Source organism: Cuculus canorus, chromosome 2 (assembly GCF_017976375.1).
Source record: "Cuculus canorus isolate bCucCan1 chromosome 2, bCucCan1.pri, whole genome shotgun sequence".
Classification (NCBI taxonomy): Eukaryota; Metazoa; Chordata; class Aves; order Cuculiformes; family Cuculidae; genus Cuculus; species Cuculus canorus.
This window is the reverse complement of record NC_071402.1, coordinates 155,851,940-155,876,629: the sequence shown is the minus strand read 5'-3', so window position 1 is coordinate 155,876,629 and position 24,690 is coordinate 155,851,940. Positions and strand designations below refer to the sequence as shown.

General features: G+C 44.5%; 1 protein-coding gene across 2 annotated transcripts in view; it reads right to left on the bottom strand.

The window, feature by feature from the left end:
• Positions 1-24,690, bottom strand: part of PLCD1 (phospholipase C delta 1) — a 59,405-nt gene that overhangs the window by 4,409 nt on the left and 30,306 nt on the right. For both annotated transcript variants that reach the window (XM_054060173.1, XM_009558286.2), the window contains exons 4-14: positions 22,642-22,771; positions 19,678-19,906; positions 18,353-18,554; positions 16,496-16,640; positions 15,279-15,428; positions 7,698-7,865; positions 6,429-6,585; positions 5,973-6,089; positions 3,851-4,029; positions 3,161-3,293; positions 213-362 (exon numbers count right to left, since the gene is read on the bottom strand). In XM_054060173.1, coding sequence (XP_053916148.1) covers positions 213-362; positions 3,161-3,293; positions 3,851-4,029; positions 5,973-6,089; positions 6,429-6,585; positions 7,698-7,865; positions 15,279-15,428; positions 16,496-16,640; positions 18,353-18,554; positions 19,678-19,906; positions 22,642-22,771 — 1,760 coding nt within the window. The remainder of the gene's footprint in view (positions 1-212; positions 363-3,160; positions 3,294-3,850; positions 4,030-5,972; positions 6,090-6,428; positions 6,586-7,697; positions 7,866-15,278; positions 15,429-16,495; positions 16,641-18,352; positions 18,555-19,677; positions 19,907-22,641; positions 22,772-24,690) is intronic.

Here is a 24,690-nt window from a genome sequence, read left to right as displayed (position 1 = left end):
TCTGAGAGGCATGGCTTTGAGCATCGATAATGTAGTATGGCCAAAGCCACTGGTGACAAAGGGATCCCTTCCCCAATAAACCATTTATCATCTTGTCCACCCCCCAGAGGGAGGACCTGTTCCAAGGTCGGACAGGCCTGGACCTCTCATCTAGGACACTGAAGCCTTCCAAAGGGCTTTCTGGTTCTGAGGAAAAGGGAGTAAAACCTTACCTTGCTTCAGACTAGTGAAAGGAAGGGTGTACTGCCCAATGAAGTCATTTTTGGTTGACAGGTCAAAGTCTTCCACCACAAACCGGATCAGGGCAAGTGCAGGGATCTCTATGTAAAATGTAAACTCTTCATCCCATTTTGGGTTAAAGCCTGTGCAATACAGACAAGGATGCAGGTCAAAGCTGCTCACAAACAAGGAAGGAAATGAGAGATGCTCACAAGCAAGGATGGAGCTCAGAGATGCTTGCAAATGGATAGAGACTCTGCCTGACTGTCAACCTAATCGGACCCAAAACAAAGATTTAAAGAGATGCTGAGACCATCGTTCCCAGCTGACACTGATTTGCTACCTGGTATTAATAAATTACCGCTCACTGCAGACTTCAGCACCATGGTCCCAGAAGGCAGCGAGAAGCAAGAGAGCTCTGCTCCACAGGCTCTTGCTGGCAGATACCTGGATGTCTTTGTTGCCATTGGACCAGCTGCAAATTTTTACAGTCCAAAACCAGGGAGGAGCAGACAGGAGAGCTGTGCCTTTGCATTGTGACAGCCTTCTGAGGCCTTAAGCCTCACTGAGTGCTCAAGGTACACCCATCTCTCATCACTCTGTGCCTCAGTTTCCCTGTTTGCAAGAAAGGTTAAGGAGGAATGTCTGATGACAAAAAGAATCATCAGGTTTGTAGACAAAATGTTTTATGTTTCCCTGTATAAAAGCAGTGTCTGAGACAGTCAAACCAGCCCCACTTCTGTTGTGGACAAGGATCTTGTGATCTGGACTCACAAAGCAAACAAAACCAAGATCATCGCACCAGATGAGAGATGAAGAGCAAGCTTTCTGCCCAGGGCATGGCAAGTGTTCTCTGCAGTTTCAATAAACCACTCCCCAGAAACAAACAGGAGGAAAGAACATCCTGTTTGAAACTCTGCTGCCATCAGCCCTGCCTGAGCAGGGCAGAAGTCCCAGGACATCAGAATGTCAGCTGGAAGCTGCTGATCATAAAGGATTTGTGGACAGTTAGCAGAAGGTATGGATCCTTCAGCTGGCTCTGGAGGTGCTGGGATGGGCCTGTGGACATATCTGTGTGAAATATCTGTGTTGGGTTGGTGTACTTTCTTTTTGACTTCCATAGGATTAAATCAACTGGACTGTTCAGATAACACACATCTCCCCCTTCAGCCTTGGGAATAAAGATAGTGTTGCTGACTCATGGGAGCAGAAATCATCAAAGATGAGGGAAAATCATTGACCCTAGGATGGTAGTTTCATGGTACTGGTTATCTGTGGGGGAATTTCAACCCATCTCAGAGCCATTGTGAGTTGCTCACAGCTTCTGAGGGAGCAGGTTACCACTGTCTCTCAAGCTCCACAGCTGCACTGCTGGGACCTGATCTGCACCCACAGCCCCACACCCTTCAGTCTCACCAACATCAAACCAGGTGAACTGCCAAAGCATGGTAATATATAGAATCCTAGAATGGTTTGGGTTGGAAGGGACCTTAAAGATCACCCAGTTCCACTCCCCCTGCCATGGGCAGGGACACCTTACACTGGATCAAGTTGCTCAGAACATCATCCAGCCTGGCCTTGAACACCTACAGGGATGGGGCATCCATGACTTCTTTGGGCAGCTTGTGCCAGTACCTCACTACTCTCACAGGAAAAAAATTCTTCCTAATACCTAATCTAAATCTCCCCTCTTGCAGCTAAAAACTGTTGCCCATCATCCTGTCCCGGCATTCCCTGACGCATATGTGTATTTGTAGCTGTCTGTTTGTTAGCACAAGGGTGAAGACTGGTTTTTCAGACTCTTACTGCCTTGTTACTCCCACAGGAGAAGGCTGACCTTGCCTTCTGCAAACTCAGAAGGCCACAATATTCAGACCCTCACTGCACAAAGGGAAAGTGCAGTTCTGTTTGACAGATGAGAAATGGTCCATGGGGAGGTGAAGCATCTGACGTCAGTGCTGGGTAAAGCTGGAGCCTGGCTCTCTGGAGCTAGAGGTTTATAGCTTTCATGCCTCTCTTGTAATGTTACTGTGATGTGCATTAATTTAGCACTAGTGCCATTTTGGCTGAGAGAACGAGCAGATGCAGTGTCCCTACCTTGTGAGGAGACTCCGAGCTACACGAAATATTTTCCTTTTGAACAGACTTTGTTACTTATGAGAGGAGGCTGAGAGGTCAAGGTATTCACCCTGAAGAAAGCTAAGGGGGGTATTACTGCCATCTTCCACTACCTTCTCATAGAGAGAATAGAGCCAGGCTGTTACAGGTGCACAGTAAAAGCACAATCCATAACAGGCACGAACTGCAACAGGGGGATTTCTGGTTAAGAATAGGGATATCTTATTTCATCATGTCAAAGACTGGATCACTTGAGAGAGTCCAGAGAGTCTGGGGAATCTCCACATTTTGAGATGTTCAAAATTCATCTGAGAATCTTGAGTTAACTTTGAGGTTGGACCAGCTTTGGGCGGGGGCTGGGACACTCAGCTTCCAAGTCCCTTGCAACCTCAGTATTTTGTGAGTTTGTGACACTTCCAGGGTAAAATCAGCCTCATAAGAAGGCTCCTCCAGGAAGATTTTGGTAAGGACTGTGTATCCCAGGTCAAGTCCAACTGCCAGGATGTGAAGAGCATTTCCAAATCTCTAGCTATGCAGATCTGCAGCCAGCCTCAAAACAATTCATATGGCTGATGTTTTCTAGAGAATTTCTGTCTTGAAACATCTGAGAGAGGAAAGAACTTCCAAAAGTAATTCTCCGTAAGGATATCAGTCTGTGGGGCTAGTTCATGCCACCAACAATCTACTACCAGCGTCCCTACACCAACATGCCAACAGCATCTCACACTTCTACTTATCACGGCAGGCTTGGCAAGGAACACTCTGCTACAGAAAATCACAGTTATTGTCCCAAGGGAGCACAGCACAGAAGAATACCTCTTACCATTGTTTTCAATTACTCTAGTCTGCTTCTTGTAGTTATCCTGTTGGACACCGTGGATTTCTATTGTTACTTTAGGATCAACGATGGAGTTTTTGCTCTTGTTCACCTTGGGCAGCTGCTGACCAGAGATGATCTGTGGAGGAAACAGAGGAAGAGGTCAGGACATCATTAGGAAGCAGCGTTCCTTGGCAAACTTCCCTCCTTTTACAGGCATGCAGGACCTGTCGTCACAAGCTGGTGTTGGTCTTTCAGAGCCAGCGCTTTGACATCCTTCAGAGGGATTTGTCAAGAGCCAAAGCACCTAATGAATATTGCTTCAGCCCAGCCAGCTGGCTAGGGGACAGGCAACTCTTCCAACTGTCCCCAAAGTGATCAGATGATACTTGGAAACAACAGTGGTGACTGTTGACTGCAGGATTGCTTGTGAGTTTCTGTAACAACAGTGAATATTGTCATTAACCTCTCCTCTTGCTGAATATTAAACATGTGAGTAAGACTTTGGAGGATGAGAGCCCATGCAGGATTGAAGCAGAGACACCAGCAGTGGAAAATGAGAAGGATTAGGATAACATTGCCCAGGTGCGACAAGGAGAAGGAGAAGGTACAGCCTACAAGCCCCCTCCGCCCCCCTCCTCCCCCCCCCCGCTGAAGGTAGATGCTACTGAGACATTTTCCAACTTCTATTCTTACTTTAAGCATAAGCTTCTTCTTTGTCCCCCATGTTCCTTCTGTGATGGATTTTGGATTGAATCTGGTTTGCTCATCCCGGAGGAATTCCGGCTTTAAGACATACCCAGAAAACCCATTGTCCTGGAACCGGCCCTGGTAGACATCCATTTCTGTGCCTGCTGTCTGGAAATTTAAGGCAACTGCAACATAAATAAATAAATTCAGTCACTTTCAGATAAATCAATGGGAATCTTTTTACACTAATTCTGTTCACATGAAATTACACTTCATGGACATAAACATTGGCTTCTCCATGCTTCAAAGAGCAGTGACAAACTCTGACCCACACAGTCTGCTACCCCATAGGATTTCTTGCATTCAGAGACATTAGAGACAGGAGGAGCCATTACAGACATCTCAGCTGTCCTCCTGCCTGCCACAGGGTCAAAAGGTGTCTTGCACTGAATTTCTGTTGCTTGCTTGGGCAACCACATCATTTAGATAAACCTATTCATTTCTATGCTGGAGGATTTTTCTCCTGTGGTAAAGCCAGCAAATCCTTCTCAGATTGTTTCTCGGTTAGTTAGCCTCATTATAAAACTTCCTTTCCAGATATGCCTGTTCCCATTTAACATTGTGAGGAGCATTGATGCCTCTGTTGGTTAGACTAGAGAGCTCCTCGCTGCCTGAACTCCTCATGCACAAGTACAGAAGCTGTCATCAAATCATCTCTTCATTGTCACCTACCCAAAATAGATCAAGCCTCACTGGTGTCCTAACATCAGGCAGATTTCCTGTATTCTTTCCAATTTGCCACTGCCTTTTTAAAAGCGTTGATGTCAAATCTGGAAGCAGTCTCTGTGAAGGGTCTCACAATACCACATAGGGAGTGCACAGGGACTCCAGTGCCTCTCCTGATTTCTCAAGGGCGATGCTAACCTCTTTAGCAACTTCTAAGACAGCTCTAGGACAAATGACAATTCATCCTGGTCCTGGGACCTACATACCTTGTAATACTTGAAGGCCAAAAGCATTATAAGGCACTCCTCTGTTTTTCCACCTGCAAGACTTTTAATAACTGCAATATAACTGTCTTACAGGGAGCTGCAAGTACCTTCTGAAAAATCTTATTTTGAGTGCCAAAATACTGAATCCGGGTCAGATATGGCATGCCAATGTGGCCTCTGCTTACCCTGAGGGACCTACTGTTGCCTCCCAGGGATATTTCTGAGGCCAGACTCAATGCAGTGGAGACAGGCCCAGGAGTGATACCTGTGTCCTCACACAGGTTGTAGGACCCAGTGAGTTCTCACGCAGACAGGCACATCCAGCCCAAATCAGGTCCACACAGCTGAGGACCAGGAAGTCCTGTATCTGCAGCTTCTCTTGTCTGGCTAAGCCACATGGGCACAACTGGGATATCTCCAACATCCAGCATCACCAAGAAAGCCATCACCAGCCTGGTGCATCAGGCTTACTGGATGAAAGCTACAACATCATTCACTTATGTTCTGCACCCTTGTTTTTATCAAATCTCTGAGAAGTCAGTATACCATCAGGGTCTCTAAGCCCTGAGAGTAGGTATGATGCACTGCTTTGACTACAGGGAATATACTCATAGGATCATAGAATCATTAAGATTGGAAAAGACCTCTAAGATCATCAAGTCCAATCGTCATCCCAACACCCACCTCACTACAACCTCCTTTCAGGTAATTGTAGAGGGCAAACAGCTCAGGTCACAGCTTGGCCCTTACAGTTATGGCCTTGTACTGGGGCTTGAGAGATATGAGTTTGATTTCCTCTTCTGCCACTTACTGAAGCACTCTTCAGTAAGTGACTGTAACTCCTGGCTCCCTCCTCCTCTGTTAAATGGCAAAAACTCTCCTTCCAGTGAAATTGCAAGGATGTGCACATTAATGTGCAGGAAAGGCTCTCCTAATGATTTTGAGGTGGAACAGAAAATGATCTATGAAAAATTATTCAGCATTGGCTGAACATCAGATGACTTCCAGCGGTCACTGAGCCTCTCTGCCTGCAAATGTCTTGGGACCACACATCTAAGTCAGTGGATGCCTCACCACAGCCAGGTGATAGGTGACACCACCAGGCAAAACCTCCCTGACCTCCCAGCTGCACTCACCGATTTGGCAGCCGACGTTCCACAAGTCGATGGGGTTGTAATTAGAAGAATCTGTCCTCCAGCCTGCAGGGTAGATCCGGCTCAGGTGCCTGATGTTGTGATGAATAAAATTGGTTCCTGCAGAAAAAAAAAAATAAAAGAAAAGAAGAACAAAATGGCCCTTTCAGTAACAGCAGCTACTTTTATCCTTTTATCTCCTCTTGATGCTGCTGTATATACACGTTTTCCACCTAGCAAGCCTGGATGAATTTGTACTACCTGTATAAAATGCCCTTCTTGGGAACAGCTTCTACAATATTAAGTTATTCCCACTGTTTCTTAGTGACAAGCATGGCCGAAAGGATAATAACACACACCCTTCAGGATGCTTTTCCCTCATACTCACCCACTAGCAGCTGACCCTTTATGTGGGACTGGGGCAGAGGAAGGCTTTTTGCAAGGGCAGAACACACATACCTGACTCCTGGGCTAGTTTCAGAGCTTTGCTCTCTGAGAATGATGACATCTCGTAGAAAGCTCGAGGATGGTTGGGGTCCTCAAAGCCATTGAAGTGGACGCTCTTGCAGTAGATGACTGTGTCTGACAGCTCCTTGGCCAGCTTCAAGGTGTCACTCTAAAAGCAGAAGAGGAAGAGATCTGTGGGGAGTTTCTGCAGTCATGCTCAAAAGTAATAATCACGTTTTGTCTAGGACTCCTGGGGCTTCTCTTCTTCACCATCTTCACATGAAAAGGTTGCACACTATCAATACTCAGTGGCACCTCTACGCGGAGAGAGGGTGCACAAGGGGCAAACTGTCGCTGTAATGTTCCTCTCACTGCATGGAGAGTGCTAAACCCTCCTCTCAGAGCACCAGTGTCCTTTCAGGCCCATCTTGGCCTGTCCAATGATATCACTGACTACCAAGCATATTTCACCTGGGCTGTCCCTCCTTCTGCATTTATTTGTGTGTTATTATGTGAAGGAATATTTCAGCTTGCTATGACAGCTCACAAGTGATCAGGGCTACAAACACAGGAACAATCCAATCAGCCTTTATTGGTGAGCTCAGAGTATTTCACGCAACAGATGCTTTTCTTTCCCAGCATCCTTGTGTGATGCCCTCCCGATGGATTCTCTCTCTGATGGTGGGATAACCTCTCTGCTGCTTTCTGCATGATCACTTGTATTTCAGCATCTATGACTGCCTCCATTTGCTAAACTTTACAACTGAGCCTTAGCAGCAAGTTTTCCGTACTGCCCTGTTCCCAAGCATGCAAACCTGGAAATAAGGGGAAGGAAAGGAAGTTTTAGCCTCCAAAGAGTTTGGGCTCTTTTCTCTCTCATTTTAAGAAAAGAGGCCAGCCTTCATTCTTAGCTGGCTTTGCAGGATCTCTGTTTTCACTTGGGGCAAAGATCATGAGCTGAGCAATGATTGGGATCCTTAGCTCCAGTGTTTTCAACAACTCAACCTCACATAACCTCAGCTGAGTAACTGAAACCACGCTGAAAACTGTCTTAGGTGGGAACATATTAAAAGTATATTTCAATTGCTGTTCTTTATTTTTTTCTTCGTGGTGTGCTAGAAAACCCACCTAGAAAGTGATTTCACAGGTGGAATCATGGGATAGGCTAACAAGATTGGATCTCCTGATGCAGGACTTCAGAGCCTTCTACAACATGTCAAGTTATTGTTTATAGCTTTTCTGCCTCTCCAGGTCTGCTTTTTTTCAGGACTCATTACTTACCTTCCCTTTCTGCTCTACCTCAGTCTTTACAGATTCATCTTCCATTTCAGCTGCTTCATCTTCATCAGAGACATCCTCAGCCTCCAAGTTGTTATTCCCATTTGTTCCAGTGGGGTCCTCCTGCCTGCTCAACTTCTTGCCTTTCACAAGGATCTTCCCTTTCAATTGCTGCACAAGGAAAAGTGGACAAAATAGCTGGTGATTAGAAAAGACCAATCATCAATGTGCCTCCTAAATCACATCCCAAAGTGCCACATCTACAAGTTTTTCAAAAAACTCCAGGGATGGAGATCCCACCACTTCCCTGGGCAGCCTGTTCCAATGCTTCACCACTCTGTCAGTAAAGAAATATTTCCTAATACCCAATCTACACCTCCGCTGGTGCAACTTGAGGCTGTTTCCTCTCATCTTATCACTTGTTACTTGGGAGAAGAGACCAGAACCCACCTCACTACCACCTCCTTTTAGGTGGTTGTAGAGAGAAACAAGATCAGCCCTCTATTATCCATAGACACAGGTAAAAATACGTGCTTTTCCACTGAAGCCTTGCTCTGACCTCAAGCCACATGTCTGAAAACCCCAGATAACCCACTTATTCCTCTCTGATAAGGAATCTACTCCAATTTCTGCAATGTATGGTTATGAACACACGCAGAACTTGTGAAACGGCATGAGAATCGTACAGGGACTAAAGCAGCATAGCTCTCTGCTCCACTAGTTGTTTTAATTGGGATAGAGGTCAGTTAAGTTCTGGGCAGGTGCCTCACACACAGCAGATGTGATTTCAATATGTACGGATCTTGCAGGTGAAACTTTAGGGTGCTGACAAACTAAGGAAGAATTCCCAGACCCTTCCCAAATATATCTCCTCTTCTGAAAAGAGCTCCTGCTCTGACTGATACTGTGGTACAACACTAATCATAACCAGCAGCATATGCCAACGTAACACAGCTGGCTGTTAAGCTAATCCAAGGAGCACATTTCTTGTGCTGAATCAACTCTCTCCAGCCTTTCCCATGGTCCATAAATAAACCCCCCAGGTCAAGGAACACACCAACAGTGCATGGTTGCTCATGGACTACGATACCACTGATGTATCTCCTATGCAAGATCTGACTATGGGAGGAAGGCTGGAGCCTGGAGAGGGCTGACTTTTAACCCAAGCAGGAGAGCAGCAATGCTGGAAGCAGGGAGCAGTACTGAGAAGGGGGTTTGCCTGGATGCAACCTCTAAAGCAGGAGCACACTTAGATCCTGCAGCTTCCAGTGAAGTCAGTGGGAGATTTGCTGTTACCAGGATGTGTTTGATACTCCTGGCTTTGGAGAGTGCTAGTTACTCTAGCAAAATGCAATCTCAGAATTAGCCAATACAAATCCTCAGTCTGCACAGCACTGAATCATAGAATGGTTTAGGTTGGAAGGGACCTTAAAGATCACCCAGTTCCAACACCCCTGCCACAGGGAGGGATATGTTCCACTGGATCACACTGCTTAAACCCTCATGTTCTTCCCTCAGTGAGTCCCTATATTTGCCCTTTACACCACAGCAAAAACAAGCACCATTCTCAAATGACAGGACTGAGCAAAACCCAGGATCTTTTATAAAGCAAAACGGGCATTTTCACAGAAGAGAATTCCCCTTTTGTGGGTGCAAGCAAACTGCATCATGCATTTTACAGAGACCAGCCCAGCTCCTCACCACTTGGCTGAGCTGTGGGTAAAGCTTGATTTGAGCTGAAATTTGACACTGGCACCTCAGGCAGAAGCCAAGAACATTTTTCTTCCACTATCGCAAATGATCTGTTCACACTGGGACACTTTCTCTGTCACTTAGAAGTTGCACAAAGGCATCTGGGAGGAGTGTACCAGTTACCCTTTGAGAATAAAAGCTCCAAAAGATCAGTTAGAACATAGCAGTACCCTCCTCCCTGTCCCTAGACCATACTCCCAGCCCCTCAGTCTTCTTCCAGGCAGAGCTGTGACCTGCTTCTTCATGTCTCCGACTGGCAGACAAGTCAACTTATCTTCAAGAGCCTTTTTTCAGTCTGCTGCTCACATGCCTCTAACTACCATCCTGCCCTCAAGATCCAGCTCTTCCCTGTCCTTCCACAATACTCATTGGCAGCAGGCGAAATCCCATTGTGTGTGAGTCTTTTGGCTCCAGTCAATGCTTTGAATGGAAGATCCTGGAGGGATTGCAGTGGGGACAGTGAGGAGGGGCTCAGAGAAGCCCCTCTTGTCCTTCTCAGGCTGCAGATAGCATTCTGCTGTACAATATAACATATTATTTTCTCTCTCTGCTTTCTAACATTGCATAAGAAACTTTACCACCTCAGCTCACAGCTCAACAGTAAAGAGCTAGGGATAAGGTATTCAGGGCATATTGTTTGATCCCTTACTTCCAGTTGGGCTACCAGCCCTTTTTAAACTTCACCAGCTCAGGACATCTTGTCCAGCAAGTGGGAGGTGTAATTTCTGTCACAGAGCCATCCTAGATGGCTGAATAACATCAGCAGTGAAGGCACAACAAGGCAGCCTCCACCTTGTCCCTTCATCGCACCTCATACCAGGGCTGCCAGCGGTGGGTTCTCAGTTCTGCTGTTATCCTGTGTAGACTGTCGTTACTCTGGAAAACCCTGGATGTGCTACATATGCTTTCCATGGGCACAGAGACTCTGGTCATTTTTCACCAAGACTCTCCATAGGGTGATTATGGTGGTACCCTTTGTCCTTCGAATCTAAGAAGCTGGCTCTCTTCTGGTGTCTTGTTGCCTTGCAGAGATTTAGTATCCCCCTGTGAAGGTAACTTCTGTTGTGCCTACAAGGGAGATCAGTCTGTGTGCCACCTAACTCCAGGAGAGAAGCATTAGCTTATTGGTCCACAGTGAGATTTACCCCAAACCAGAGCATTTTCATCTCCCTTTGCCACAGAAGGTGCTACTCTGTAGTAGCACTGCACTGAATCCACTCTGCAGAAGCTGCCAGTCCCATTTACTTCCTTCATTTAATATGTGTGCCAGGAAGCAAAGTCCTAAATTTGAGTGCTTATATTCTTTAACAAGGTTTTAAATAAGCTGATACACACAGACACAAACACACGCATGCACTTGTTCCATCACTCTTGGTTCCCCTTCATATGATATTAAGTATTTCTAGCCCGAGGCGAAAGACACTCAGCTCTTCAGTTCTGCTGAGCAGATCCCTTGTCTTACGATGAAGCATTAGCTGAAATACTCTAATAAATATTCTCCAAGTAGAACATAAAGCTAATCCAACTGCCTGTGGCAAGCCCAAGGCTCAATACAACCTAAGAAAACGGGAGAGACTACACGGACACTGGAGTCTACCAAGAACATACAGGGGAGTGGCTGCTGGAACAGAAGCAACCTTCCTTTCCTCATGTGTCTTGCAAATTGTATTGCCTTAATTCTCCACAAGTGGAGCAACCCTGCTCCTCTACCTTCTCTAATGCACACTGAACAAGCTCAGCTCAGCAAGTGAAACGGTTCTGACACAGGGCTTGTCTTCCTTTGGGAGTCTGTGAATTGGGACATGGCAACTATCTTAAACAAAAGCACCATTGATTTTATCAGAAGGGGCAAAACTGTAAAGACCAGAGGATTTTGGAAGATCTACACACACATGTTTATCCTAACTCAAAGTTTCTTGCCCCTCTTGGCAACCTGAAAGTCATGGCAAGATCTGATTTCCAGTTTTCATCTCAGTGGGAGTGGAAGATTGTAAAATCAAAAAACTTCCTGTGCCCTCAACACCCTTTAGAGTCAACAGAGAGAACACCCACAGGGTGTGATTCTCTTCTCTGTTTAAACAAACTCTTACAAGCAGTTGGACCACACCTCCAACCTCCCTGTTTGTATTAACTAGTTGTCAAAAGGAGCCCAAAGCAAACTGCTCACATACATGGGCACAGAGGGTTTGAGCACTGCCAACTTACACCCTCCCCTTAGGATGAAGATATCTATCTCCTCAGATTTCTGAGAGGCTGTGAGAATGAACATGTTCACATTCACAAGATCTGCAAACCAGATGCACTCATTCATATCAAATGACATTTCCATCTCTGTATGTCTTTCAGCCCAGTTGTAAACTTAAGTGTTGCAGGGTTTAAAAATGAGTGGCACCAGCAGACAAAGAGAGTCTTCAGAAAAGGGAAAGAAATACATTATCAAAGGAGATTTTGAGAGATTTGAGGGAAACTCAGCTCAAGAACTAGTAGAACTTGGAAGCCCCATCTCTGGAGGTGTATAAGGTCAGGTTGGACAAGGCTTTGAGCAGCCTAGTCTAGTGGAAGGTGTCCCTGCCCATGGCAGGAGTGTTGGAACTGGATGATCTTTAAGGTCCCTTCCAACCATTATATGATTCTATGAACTTCAGCCAAGAAGACTCATTGCCAACAGAGATGACGCAAGCTGGGCTAACCTTGGAGAAAGGCACAGATGTGGAGTTAGGCTTATGGCAGAAGGATTTGAAGCCACAATCATGGTGAGTGTGTGGTGCAAAAGTACGTCTTTCAGGCAGGTGGCTTCTAGGGTCAACTGATGACTTAGAGACCCGTGATTGACCCTGGTCTGGATTTAGCTGAGAGAAATCTAGAGGCATTTACTGCCTTGCTATGAGCATAGAGGAGAGCAGGTCAGCCCCCCAGCCACTCAGATCAGCTGTGCTGAGCTTTCCACTGTCACTGCTGTACTGGAAGTGGTTTCTGAGCTGCATGGCTCAAAGTGATGTCAAACTGGACAGAGCAAGGCATGTGACTGATATGATAGCTGGTGGAACAGCAAAGGTATGGGATGTCAGACGCCTCAGCCCCTGCACTGAGGCTCAGCAAACTGCGGGTCTCCTGGTCCTAACGGCCACTCACCAAGAAAGGTCTGTTAAATCAAACCCACTGTCATTGTAAACATGGAAGTGCAGTAACAAAGAGATGGAGGGGTTTCAAGCACACCTGATAAACTGAATAGGTGCATGCACTGCTCGCAGCTGGTTTAATCTTGTTCCAGGGTTGTTTTTTTTGCAGAATTTCTAGCTGGGATGCAGGCAGAGGGGGAAAGGATCCTAGCAGATCCCGGTGCAGGTCAGAGATGGGGCAGAAGGGACTGCAACAATCCACCAGCAGCAGAGATTGGAGCAACTCTTCCCTACAACTCTGGCACTGCTTGGAGCATCTATGTGGCTTTTGGCCTTTTATCCTATGCACCTTTAATTTACTATTGGGACCTAAAGAAAGCAGCTTGAGGAAGATATTTGGTTGCTCTGTGTAGCCCAGTGCTGTCCCTGAATGGAACCTGCTAAATCAGATTCCTGCCCACAGCTGTGGTATGAATTGTCAGCTTGAATCCGAATTGTGTTGATCTTCCTTTAATTACCAACATTGCCCTGCTAACACAATCTGCAGCAATTCTTTGCCTGGTTTTATTTACAGCCTTTCATCCCTTTTCCCAGTGGCAGACCTCACCCTTTTTCTAATATAAAAAAATATTACGTCATCCCAGACTTCCCCATGCCAACCTCACAAGGAAGTGGAAAACCCAAGAGGTTTTGTTAGGTTGTTTTTCCTTAACTTTTCAGCTTCAATGTATTTTCCACCAAAAAAACCCAGCAGTTCAGCCCTTTGCACTCTCCTGGTTCACATAGGAGGATGGCAGAGGAAAAGTAGCAGAAGGAAAAGGACACGTTTTGCTACATTGGCAGTTTTCCCCCCTTTAAACTACATGGATCAGTCCCTCCAATACAGCTATCAGCCCAAATCCATTCACTAAGGTAGATCTGGGCCGGTTTGTTCCAGCTGGGGCCACGTGTCCATCTGGGCAATCGGAGCAGGAGGTTAGATGAGCACAGGAATGGGAAAATCATCTTTGGGAAGCTTAGGTCATTCCCTTACACTCACATCAGGCATGTCTTTCCCTGATGTTCCTCCTTTCTTTCTTCATACCACAAGGCACTGTTTTGAAAGGCTATCAGCAGCTGTCTTGATCCTGCACCAAGGATTAACAGCAAGCCAGGAGGCGACACTGAAGACACTGATTTTTCCTACGCAGTAACAGCCTGCAGAGACATCTCTCCATCCTTGGTGTATCCTCAGCCTGGGAGAGTCACTTCTTAAATGGAGGCACCTTGTCTGTGACTGTGCAAAGGTCCTGCTGATGCAGCAGCATTAAAAATTATGATTCATCCTAATTTATTGCACTGGTGCCTAGGGACCAATCCAGATCAGCTTCCCTCTGTGCTAGGCATTGTTTCAAGTGAGGCATGACACACCCAAACAAAAGGGGAAAGTCAGAAATGGAAGAGAAAGGGAGAGGGAGAACAAATGCAGAAGATATATTGGGTGGATCGTTTCCCTCTCCTTCCTCCCCTGCTGACTGACAGCTTTATCCCACCCACAAACTTTTTCCAGCTCTGGCTAGGCATGCTCATCCAATTTTTGGCAAATGATTTCTTTAGCAATGAAATGCAAATTAAAGGAGACTGCAGCTATCCACACAAAAGTCTGTTTCTGCAAAGTGTTTAAGAGAAAAGAAAAAAACACAAACTCAAAGGGTGGAAACAGCTGAATGATTAATTTTGGCTTCTGTTTTGGAAAAGTAATATTTTTTCTCATACCAAGATTCCATTTCCAATTTTTTCTAATGGTCAGCTAATGATTTTATGACGGTTGTCTACTATTGAGGGCTCTATATCTCCTCCCTCCACAGGGTCCAGGATCAGCTCCCAGCTTCACTGCTGCCCTGATTCATGGGAATCAAGGAGGCATCTCTATGCAACCTCCTGATTCCCCTTGTCCTCCATGGACATTTCCATCCCCACCACCTCAGGCCATTCTCAGTGGAAGGACATTCTGTGCTCAATGAAGTTTTAGGCTACCTCTACTGGTTTTCCCCTTGAGTTTTGAAGGTCAAACAATCACAACTGTCCTTCCATCCTTCATTGCTTCTTCATTAGCAGTCTGAATCTCAACAGTATAGCATCTAAGGTATTGAAGGAGGAAGACAATGTATGCTACATCCCTCAGCACAGAGCAGAACATTTTACCTACCATGAAATCAGGTGGTATCCAGCCTTGCTGGATTAGAAACACAGAGACAGACACCTTGTTGTCACTTCTTGTGGCACTAATCTTCCTTGCATGTACAGCAACCTAAGAGTGCTTCAGGGCATTAGCCTGAAAAAGGTCATGTTCTGCTTTGGGATGTGGGGTGCAGGCACAAGGCAGACCCTCAGGATTCAGCTCCTCTGAGACAAGACAGAAAAGCAAGATCCTCATGGGATGAAGGATATTCTCTGGCCTTGGTAAATAGACTCTATGCCTGCAGAGATGTCTCCTTTAAGAGCTCAAACAACAAACAAGGAGCAATGTGGCATTTTATGCTTGAGGTGCACAGGCTACTTCTAGATACTCCTATTTCTTATTCTACCATTTTCCACAATCTCTTTTCCTCTGCAAATGCAGTTCCCATCAGTCCTCAGGCATATTAGCTACTACTCGGCACCCATAAAGGAGACAGACCTCTCTCTTGTCCCACCCCTAGAAGGCAGAAAGTGCTGGAGTGGCCTTGCTTACCTCGGGAGAGGGGAACTGGGATTTGTTTCCATCAAGTGGAGCAACCAAGAGCATGTCTTGCAGGATCGTTGTCATGTGCTGAGCCATAACCTTCTGCTGGTCGACGCTGCAGTGGTTCTCCAGGGAGAGGATGACAGGGTATGGCGAGGTCTAGATCAAGACAGCAACATACATCATCAGTCAACTCTGCAATTTCACCAGTCTCTAGCAAGTGATATAAAGCCCAGCGCTGTTTTCTCTGGAAATCAATTTGTCAACGGTAGGGTCTTGTATTCTGTTAAAATGAGCATTTCTTAAAAAACTCTGCAGTAGCTACTTAGATCTCTGCCGATGCTTTCCAGAGATGACGATCCAATGGACAGGCCACCAGGCTGGGTCAAAGTACCTCCCACAAGACTTGCTGGCGCACTTTGGCCATTCTCCACTTGCACTGTAGATCAGAGCATCTTCCTACCTCAGAGGAAAGACTGGAAAGGGAGGCTTTGAAATCACTAGTTGTGCTCAAATCCTTAGATGACATGAATCCTTTCTTCATCCATGAATAGGCCTGATCTGGTTGCCTGTGTCCCCCTATTGTTTTGTGTGCTGAAAGCATTGTTATTGTCACTGCTTTATAGCCCCCAAGAAAAATTGATACTAGTTCTCAAGTGCACTGAAGGAAAGTGGCAGAAATCCCTATGCATCCGGACAAACCCAAGGGCTTTTAAAGACATACAAGACTCCAGACCCACTCATTCCTTTTAATGCACAGTAGAATCATAGAATCACAAAATCATAGAATGTTCTGTATTGAGAGGGAGCTTAAAGATCATCCAGCTCCAATACCCCTCAGTTCCTCCAAAACACACGCATATGCATTCCTCTAAACTAGGAATGGACCCCGAGACCTCAAAGCCACACAAATCATGGGATAGTTTGCATTTCCCACCAGATATGCTCAAGATACTGGGCATTTTCATTGCAGTGGGGTCCAGGATGCAGCTATGCTGATATAGATTGAAACTCATCCTCAGACAGCACTCTGCCTGTCCAGTAACTCCCAGGAATGGATCTCCGCAGAAAGCAGAACATTGATGCCCAGAGGGACACATCTTGTACCCACAATAAATGCTAAGGTGAAGTCTTCATTGTTTATGTTCTCTGCTGGGAGGGCAGAGACCTACTATCAGTCTTGGATTGTGCAGTATGAGAAATCTTAGAGGGTCCCTCATCCTTACTTTGAAAGCATAGTTCTTGATGGCCTTAATGACATCGCTGAAGAGGATCTTGGAGGTGAGAGTGTAGCCATGATAAATGATGGGCTCCGAGTTAGGGCCATCCCAGCAATCCAGTTCCACACAGCGGCAGCCTTTGGTGAGGGCTCTGGAAACAAAGAAGGGACCTGGTTGGGTTCTAAACCTTCTGCTCCATCTTAAAATGAGGGTGCACCAGGCACAGGTATTGCCTGGGAAGGCTACTGGGAAGTTTAGGGAGTGAAGGAGAAAAGAGGAGCTTGGAAAAACAGGAAAGGAAATGAAGAAAGAATGGGATCAGGAGAGCTGGGTCAGCAAAGAGAGTTCAAGGTTGAGCAAGGAAAGCAGAGTGGGATCCAAGAAAGGAGGTAGTGAAAGTCCAAGACAAGAATTATCCGAAGAAGAAATAGTGAGTGCCAGATGAGAAAGGATATTAATGACTGTGCCCCACATCTTTTCCCAAAGATGGTGAAGTGGAGAGAAAATCAAGGGTGGCTTCATTGAAAGAAGGACAGTGAGACAGTCAGCCTTAGAAGCCAGGTCATGAAGCCTGGATGATGTAACTTCATCTAGGTCTGATAAGACATGAGAGATGAATCCTCAGAGCTGACAGGGAGGGAACTGTGGGAACTCCGTCATGTTGAGGGCCTAGAGACTGAATTTCCACTTGAAACTCCTCCTCTACATAGCCCTACTTTCTTTTTAATTTACTGCCAAATGTAGGTTACTCAGTACGGCTTTATCTGACTAGGGGGTGATCTTGACTCTTTCACAGTAACTCCCCACACATTTCAGATAACACTACTCCTTAATTCATCGCAATAAGAACCATGGGATATTTTTCTGTTACAACAAAACACAATTCTTTAATTTTAAGATACAGTAAGAGGAATTCAAACAGCTACTGAAAAGCAACACGGGCCAGATGTCACTCTCTACACTTTGAGCTTGTGATTCTAGCCATTGTTTCCTGAGAATCGGGTAACTAATAAACAAAGACAGAATTGTAGTCATTAACTTACTTAAAGGAAAAACTGTCCTGCTTAATAAAAATATATGTTATAGCAGAAGTAATGTAAGGTGGTTGTGTAAGTTAGTGAAGACCACTACAAACATCTGGACTTCAGACATGAGACAGCAGTCGATGTTAAAGGCAGAAGTAAGCAACACTTAATGTTCTGTTCAGGGATACTGTGAGAGCATCTGAGCTGCTAAAGAAGGACCAGGCATAAGCTTCCTGATCACCCACACTGCCTCACTAGCTCACATCTCACCTCTTTTTTTTGGACTGTTCCAACTAGGTCTCTCCAGAATAAACCCAAGGATGGTTCTAGGGATAGCCTATGCCAGGGGCTACTTCCTAAAGGCAGTACAGATCATAAACATCATGACAGTATGCATCATTTTGGCTCCTTCCAGTCCCTATACAGTCCTGCAGCTCTATTCCAGAAATCTTTGCACCTTGTAAGCTCCTTGCACTCTCATACTTTATCCTGGGGATTGCAACATACTCCCTCAGCATCACGCTTTTAAAACACCATGCTAGAAGGCTGCGATCCAGCCCCCACATGATTGGAGATATTTTAAACTACTCACAAATGCAGTAATTATACATCTTACAGTCAAGTGAACACCACATGGGGCCCAGCAGAGACCCAGGGGGCATGGCAAACCTGGTCTAGAAACAGCTCAGCTTGATGTGAACATGGGCCAGTCCACACCACCTGGTCTCGGGGTGGGAGTCTGCTTTCTGGTCCTCTGGCATCTAGCAATACAGATGCACCCTGTCTTCTGTAAGAAAGCGGTTAAACTCACACACATAAATACACATGCATACATTACCTGATATAGGCTTCTGTGCTGCTTGGACCTGTGAGCTGGTCTTCCATGAGGTAGGTATTGTGTGAGGATGACACCAAGTAGTGACTGAGAGGCTGAGTCATGTCCTGGTAAACTTTACGGTGGGTGGGGTTGAATATATTCCCATCATCAGACAGCAGGTACATCAGGAAACCATCTTTGGTCATGGCGTTACCCCTCTTGGCTGCCAGATAAATAGACAGAAACCCCCACACTAAAAATCTGACACCATCAGGTTGTGCCATGTTCTTCACCATGATGCCTGCGGCTCTCCAGAGGCTCTCAAAGGCAGAATGGGTTCCCTATATATTCAGCTGATAGTAAAGATATTGATGTTGCTCAGAAAATGATGACAGCTTCATCTGCCTGAAAATGCTTTTAAAATCCCTTCACAATCATGGCTTTTTATGACATTTACTATCCTTTATAATACCTTAAAAGTGTCAAAGACATCACTTACTTCACCTTGTCTCTAGAGATCTACAGCATAAAAATCTCCATTTGATCACGTCAAGATTCCTTCATGACAAAACAGAGAAGCTGTCAGATGTCTAAAAGTCGCCAGATAAATCCTGTCTGCATTATCCAATGAATACAAGATTCACAAAGAGTAAATGCAAAATTACCCTACTTTGAGGAGAAATTGAGATCTCCCTGTCTTGAGGGACTGAGCTAGATCTCAGTGTAATCCTCAACTATGGCATTTGCAAAGCATTGTCCCTCTCCTGAAGGTAAAACAGGACAGTGCAAAACCAACCTGTGATTCTCCATTTGTCTTTTGAGTATGCTCTCCAAGGTGCTTCAGGCTGGCAATTCACCTAATTTCTGAGCAGAAAGACAGTTATGTGATTGCTCTCCTAAACAACTGTCACCTTCTTGGCCCTCTACTCAAGAGATCTCATAGCCTAATGACTTTTCAGGCACCCACATTCAAAAACACCTGCCTCTATTCCTGCTTCTGGAGAGCAAAAAGATTGCTACACTCTTAATCTTGCAAAGCCACTTGAAATCTCGACATTTGAATAAGCCAACAGAGACCTTCGCTCACAAATTTCATAACCCTCTAGCCAACTCCATATCAACCCCTCTCCAGCTGCTTGGTGTACCCAAGCCAAAATTGAAGGGAAATATTTCCCATGCTCTCCTGTGCCCTCATCTTCTAGAGCTGCTGATGTTCCCCTAGAAGACTGGTGTTTTAGAAGCAGAAAATGACACACATGGATGCAGAAGAAATCAGCAGCAAAGCAATTCATAGTTCATCAAGAAAGCAAGATTTTGAACCAAACCACCCAGGGTTTCCAACCTACCTCTTTCATTGGGCTCATATCTCTGAATCAAGGCAGGAGCGGCAACAACAGCATCTTCTTCTTGCTGCGTCTCATAGAGGAACCTGACCAGGTTCTGGCAGGACATGAACCCTTCTGCATCTGAGTACTTTTGGAAGATGTTGTCTATTTCTTTCCTCTCTGTCAGTATCTTGTAAAATTCCTCTATCTCATCATCCTCCAGAGCCTCTGTTTTGGACTTGTCACAGTGCTGTAAACGTAGAGGGGAGAAGGAGTGAAAACCTTCTTTCCTTCTGGCATATGCCAGCCGTAATCTGCACCAGGGCTACACAACGCAGAACACAAAATAATTGGAAACGGTTACTGCCCAGTGAATGAGAAGCACTTGGTCAATGACAATGGTTCTCACTGACAAGGCCAAGTCATTGAACAGTTGCAATTATTATTTACTCATATTATCAGTGTGCTGAAATGGATCAGGCATGACCTTGACCTCCACTGCACTGTGTACTGTGCAAAACCATACCTTAAAGAGACCCCTCCTAGGTCTAGGTACAAATCTAGGCTCAAGAGAAACATACCTCTTGATTGCAATTCATTGCATCTCAAATTATTGATAGAGATAGTGGCCTAAAATCCAGGAAGTAAAGTGAACAATGCCTTCCCCTTGTTCTTAGTGGCTTTAGGCTTAGGCCTCAAGAGACCGTCAAAGCTAGTAGTAGCGTTGGTTGCAAAGATGGCATCAAAAATACTTCAAAAAAAAATCCTGCTAAACATGTCCTTGTTTAGGTATGAAAAAAATCCCACTTTCCATGGATCTTTTCCATTCTTGTTCAAAAACCACCAAGTAACAAAATCTCGGCAGATAACCTTCAAATCAGACATCAGCTTCTCAAGGAGCTGTAATTAAAATTTTTCATGCCCCCATGTTCCTCCATGTTTGAACTTCTCCACTAGATAACAGCTCTGACAGAGAACCACAGTCAAGGACTTGGCTGACCATGAAAGATTAGGAGTTTAAGGTATGCACATAAGTGTTTCCATGAACCTGAATGAACCTCAGCCTACCAGAAAAAGTCAGACCATTTCTGATGCACCAGAATGAATATTCACATTGAAATGAGGTGAGCAGTTAGAGGAGCTTTGCAGTTTCTGGTTGCATTGCATATGTCTTACTCAGGACTGCCTGAAACCTAGATGTGGACACAGAGTTACGTGATGAAAATCAAGAATAATGTGAGAACATGCCCTGTAGCTCTGTCTTGAATCCTTGATCACCCTTCCTTCCTGTGACTAAATGAATAAAAAGTCACTCAGACAGGAAAGATCACTCGTTTAATGTGCTGTAACGTCTCTCAGTCCATCTAAGTTTAGGTAGTATGTAAACTGGAAGTGTAATTGCTTTAGGAGCAAGAAAGACTCTTCCTGGAAGCAATTCAGCCCACAAAAGCTCTGAATTAACCTCCAAAGAGCCTCTCTTTCCAGTGGCTATACAGGAAACTTATAACAATTAAATGCTTAATGAGGGTACTTCAACTGTCTGCCTGCATTTAGATGGATTGAATCAAGGTTTAGTAATTACTTGAAGTCCTTAAGCAACAGGAGAATTGAACTTCAAGTTTCCACTCCTAGAGCTCTCTTGTAACTATCGCAACAGCAAAAGAGCTTCATTAAAAGATGAGGAGAATGCACCTCCAAAAAAAAAGCATGTCTTTTCAGATGTTTGATGTTTAAAGACATAGGGAGGGATTTAATCTGACATGTGAGAAGTATCCTTTTGGATGAGGTGAATTGCATCTCTCCATTATTGGTTTGATCTACGCAGACTGCAGAGTAAATGCAAGTGGTGGTGACTACTTTCAATGTAGATGTCGGCACTGGAGACATCTAGCTCAACCAGATGAATCCTAGTCTTATTGCTATTCTTCCAGGGGATAAAGTAGGGAATAAAGCATGGGATATGCCAGCCAGAGTTGGCAGTATATCTGGAAGATTTTGCAAGCTGAAATTTTTTAAGATCTGCTGATAGACTTTCCCCAGTTCTGGTACTTAATGGAGAGAGAGAGAGATCTCCATAAAACAAGGATTAGGAAACTTGTACCTTTTTTGGAAGAAGATCCTAGTGAGATCTTGCCAACTTTCTCTGCTATCTACATACACAAAGGAGCAAGAAAGCTACTGCTGGTGCCTAAAAAGACCCACACATTTACTGCTGATCAGAAAAGGTATTTCTGAAACTGCCCACCCATGAATCCAAATCCTCCTTCAGATAGAAATCTGGAAATCATTCAGGTATTTTATCTCACCTCAGCAGGAAGGCTTCTTTAGAGAGAAACCAAAAACTTAAAAAGTGAGATTTTTTCACCTCTTTCTTATCTTCTGAGAGGCTCAGCCACCAAGTCAAATCCTGAGTTTTTATGTCCCTGATCAGATTAGATATGTCTTAGGCTATTAAATCAATCAGATTGGTCGAGGCTTGGGTGCAATGTTGCACTTTTATCATTTATCTGGGTTGGGTTTTTTTCCTAATGTGCATTTTGTTTTTGTTTACACCTGTCATTTGGCACCTTCCTCCTCTGAGAAGGTGAGAATCTGGTTCATAATTGTAACCAAACCAATTTCAGACAGACTTAGTCAATGACGTGTGGTGTGACATGCAGAACTCCAGAAGCACCTGGAATTCAAAAGTGTGCTTGAACTTTGCTTTTTCCTTTTTCTCACTTTATCCACGTTTGCATCTTCTCTGAATTCTGGCAAAATTGAGCATTAGTGGTAAAGAAAGACCTTAACAGACCTTCATCAAAAACATTGTGCTGACCTAGCTTAGTTGTTAGTGGGAAATTGCTGAGCACAAAAAAACAAGATTATGAGAAAAGATGCTAGGAGTTCACTTTTAGCTTAGGTCTCCTACCAAAGCTGAAAGCTGTATGAGACCTTGACCTCAGCCAACAAACACCAAATACTTTATCAGCTTGCTCTCGTTACCTGGAAAATCTTCTTGGCATGATAGTCATCGACTTCAATGTTCACTTCTTTGAGGAAGTCCTTGAGCTCTTTCAAGCTCATCTTGTTGTCTTTGTTTTTATCAGCTTTCCGCAGGCAGGTATGAATCCAGCTGCAGGATGATGTAAGGAAATCTTTCCAGGTCGATTCCTAGCTTAAATACCACCCTTCTGCTGCCCATGGTGGTGGGGAAATATCTGGTAAGAGTCTAAACCACCTCTCCAGCTGCTGTAAATCAGCACGCTACCACTGAACAGCTTACATCATCTCACCTTCTGCTCTGAAAGAGCAAAATGGTGCTTTGGCAGAAGCTAAATTCTCTGTAATACAAGCAATTGTGACCTAGGAGAAGCTTTTCACCATCTGGCCAAGGCTGGATCAGGTCTCTTTACCCAGTAGGAGTTCCTGGCCACAGCCACATCACAAAACAGTCTGATTTCTCTTTTATGACATAAAGTACATTCTGATCCAGACTGTTAAAAGGGAATAGAGGAGAAATTTAAAGAGCTCCCAAGTGGGGTAAACCAATTGTTAGAGATTTGATCAATATTGTATACCAAGCTGAACACTGAACAGGGATTCTCCAAAAGAATTAATGTTAAATTTTTTACTCATCTCCACATTCCATATTTATTTAGCGATATCTATCCATATGTCTTAAGAACTTTGTTGTGAGCAGAATCAAACCAAACTTTGCGGGTCTTGATTCCCCTTGAGAAATGCACAGGATCTATTGTCGTATCATATTATGATAATAGTTCAAAAAAGCTTGGTTTATAATAAATTTAGTATATCTATAGCTCTGGAGTAATTACTACAAAAAACAAGCCTTTTAATGTGATGCCAGTCAATACAACTTGGGTCTCCCATGTTCCTGCAGTCTCTTGAGAAAATAATGTTAGACAGTTGAGATACCTTGCAGTTCTAAACAACACAAAAACATACTTCTTGTATCAGCGAACTGCCTCTCTCTAATTTGCTTTATTTTCAAATAAAGATCCAGAAAAATCTCCTATTTTTCAAAAGAAAAATTATTGAAGTAACAATTTACTCTCCATTAATGTAATCTTTCATATCTTGCATAGAATGCATTGCTCCAAACTCATTCTAAAAATATCTTTAGAAAATGCCCAGTCTGGATGTTAAGCAGAATAAACCTCAGGATTAGCTGAGGCATATAGCACCATAACTTCTTAACTGTTTTTTTTACAATAGCCCCTAAAAAGGGCATTAACAGACAGCCTATGGGGCTGTAGACATAACCCTGAAGGAGAGTATTCACCACAGCTACCACCAAATTCAAATATTTCTGCACTATGGAAATATGTGTAAACTGTTTGTAAGTGTTGTTTATCTCATGGAAATCTGAACTTTCTGTCTTTAAAAATCTTGGCAGGTGCTAAGCAATGACCTCACACCACATCCATCTTAGTCCGGTAATATTAATATTCCTCTTCTCTAGACACAAACCAAATAAAGAGAGGCTGCATTTCCCTAGCTTCCAGGGACACTCCAGGGCCCTGAATCAGGGTCTGGATAGGACTAATTCTTACCAGAGAACCAAGTTTGAGCCATGAAGGTCCCATGTGCAGAGGATGCTCTGCTGGGAGTCACTGCCATCCACCCCAAGGTGGAGAATACCCTCTCCACCACCTGCGCTCCAAAAAAAAGTCTGCTTAGCATTTCAACATGATGCCAAGGGCAATGCCACCCATTCATAGCTGACCTCTGCACCTTGGCTCTCCTTCACAGCCTTCCCTAAAAATAACAGAATCATAGTCTTCAAAAATCATAGACTCATAGAATAGCTTGGGTTGGAAGGGACCTTAAAGGTTATCCAGTTCCAGCACTCCTGCCATGGGCAGGGACATCCCACTAGATCAGGCTGACCAACCTCACCTTGAACACCTCCAGGGATGGGACAGCTACAACTTCCCTGGGCAACCTGTGCCAGTGCCTCACCACTCTCACAGTGAAGAAATTCTTCCTAATGTCCAGTCTAAATCTGCCCCTCTCCAGTTTGTACCCATT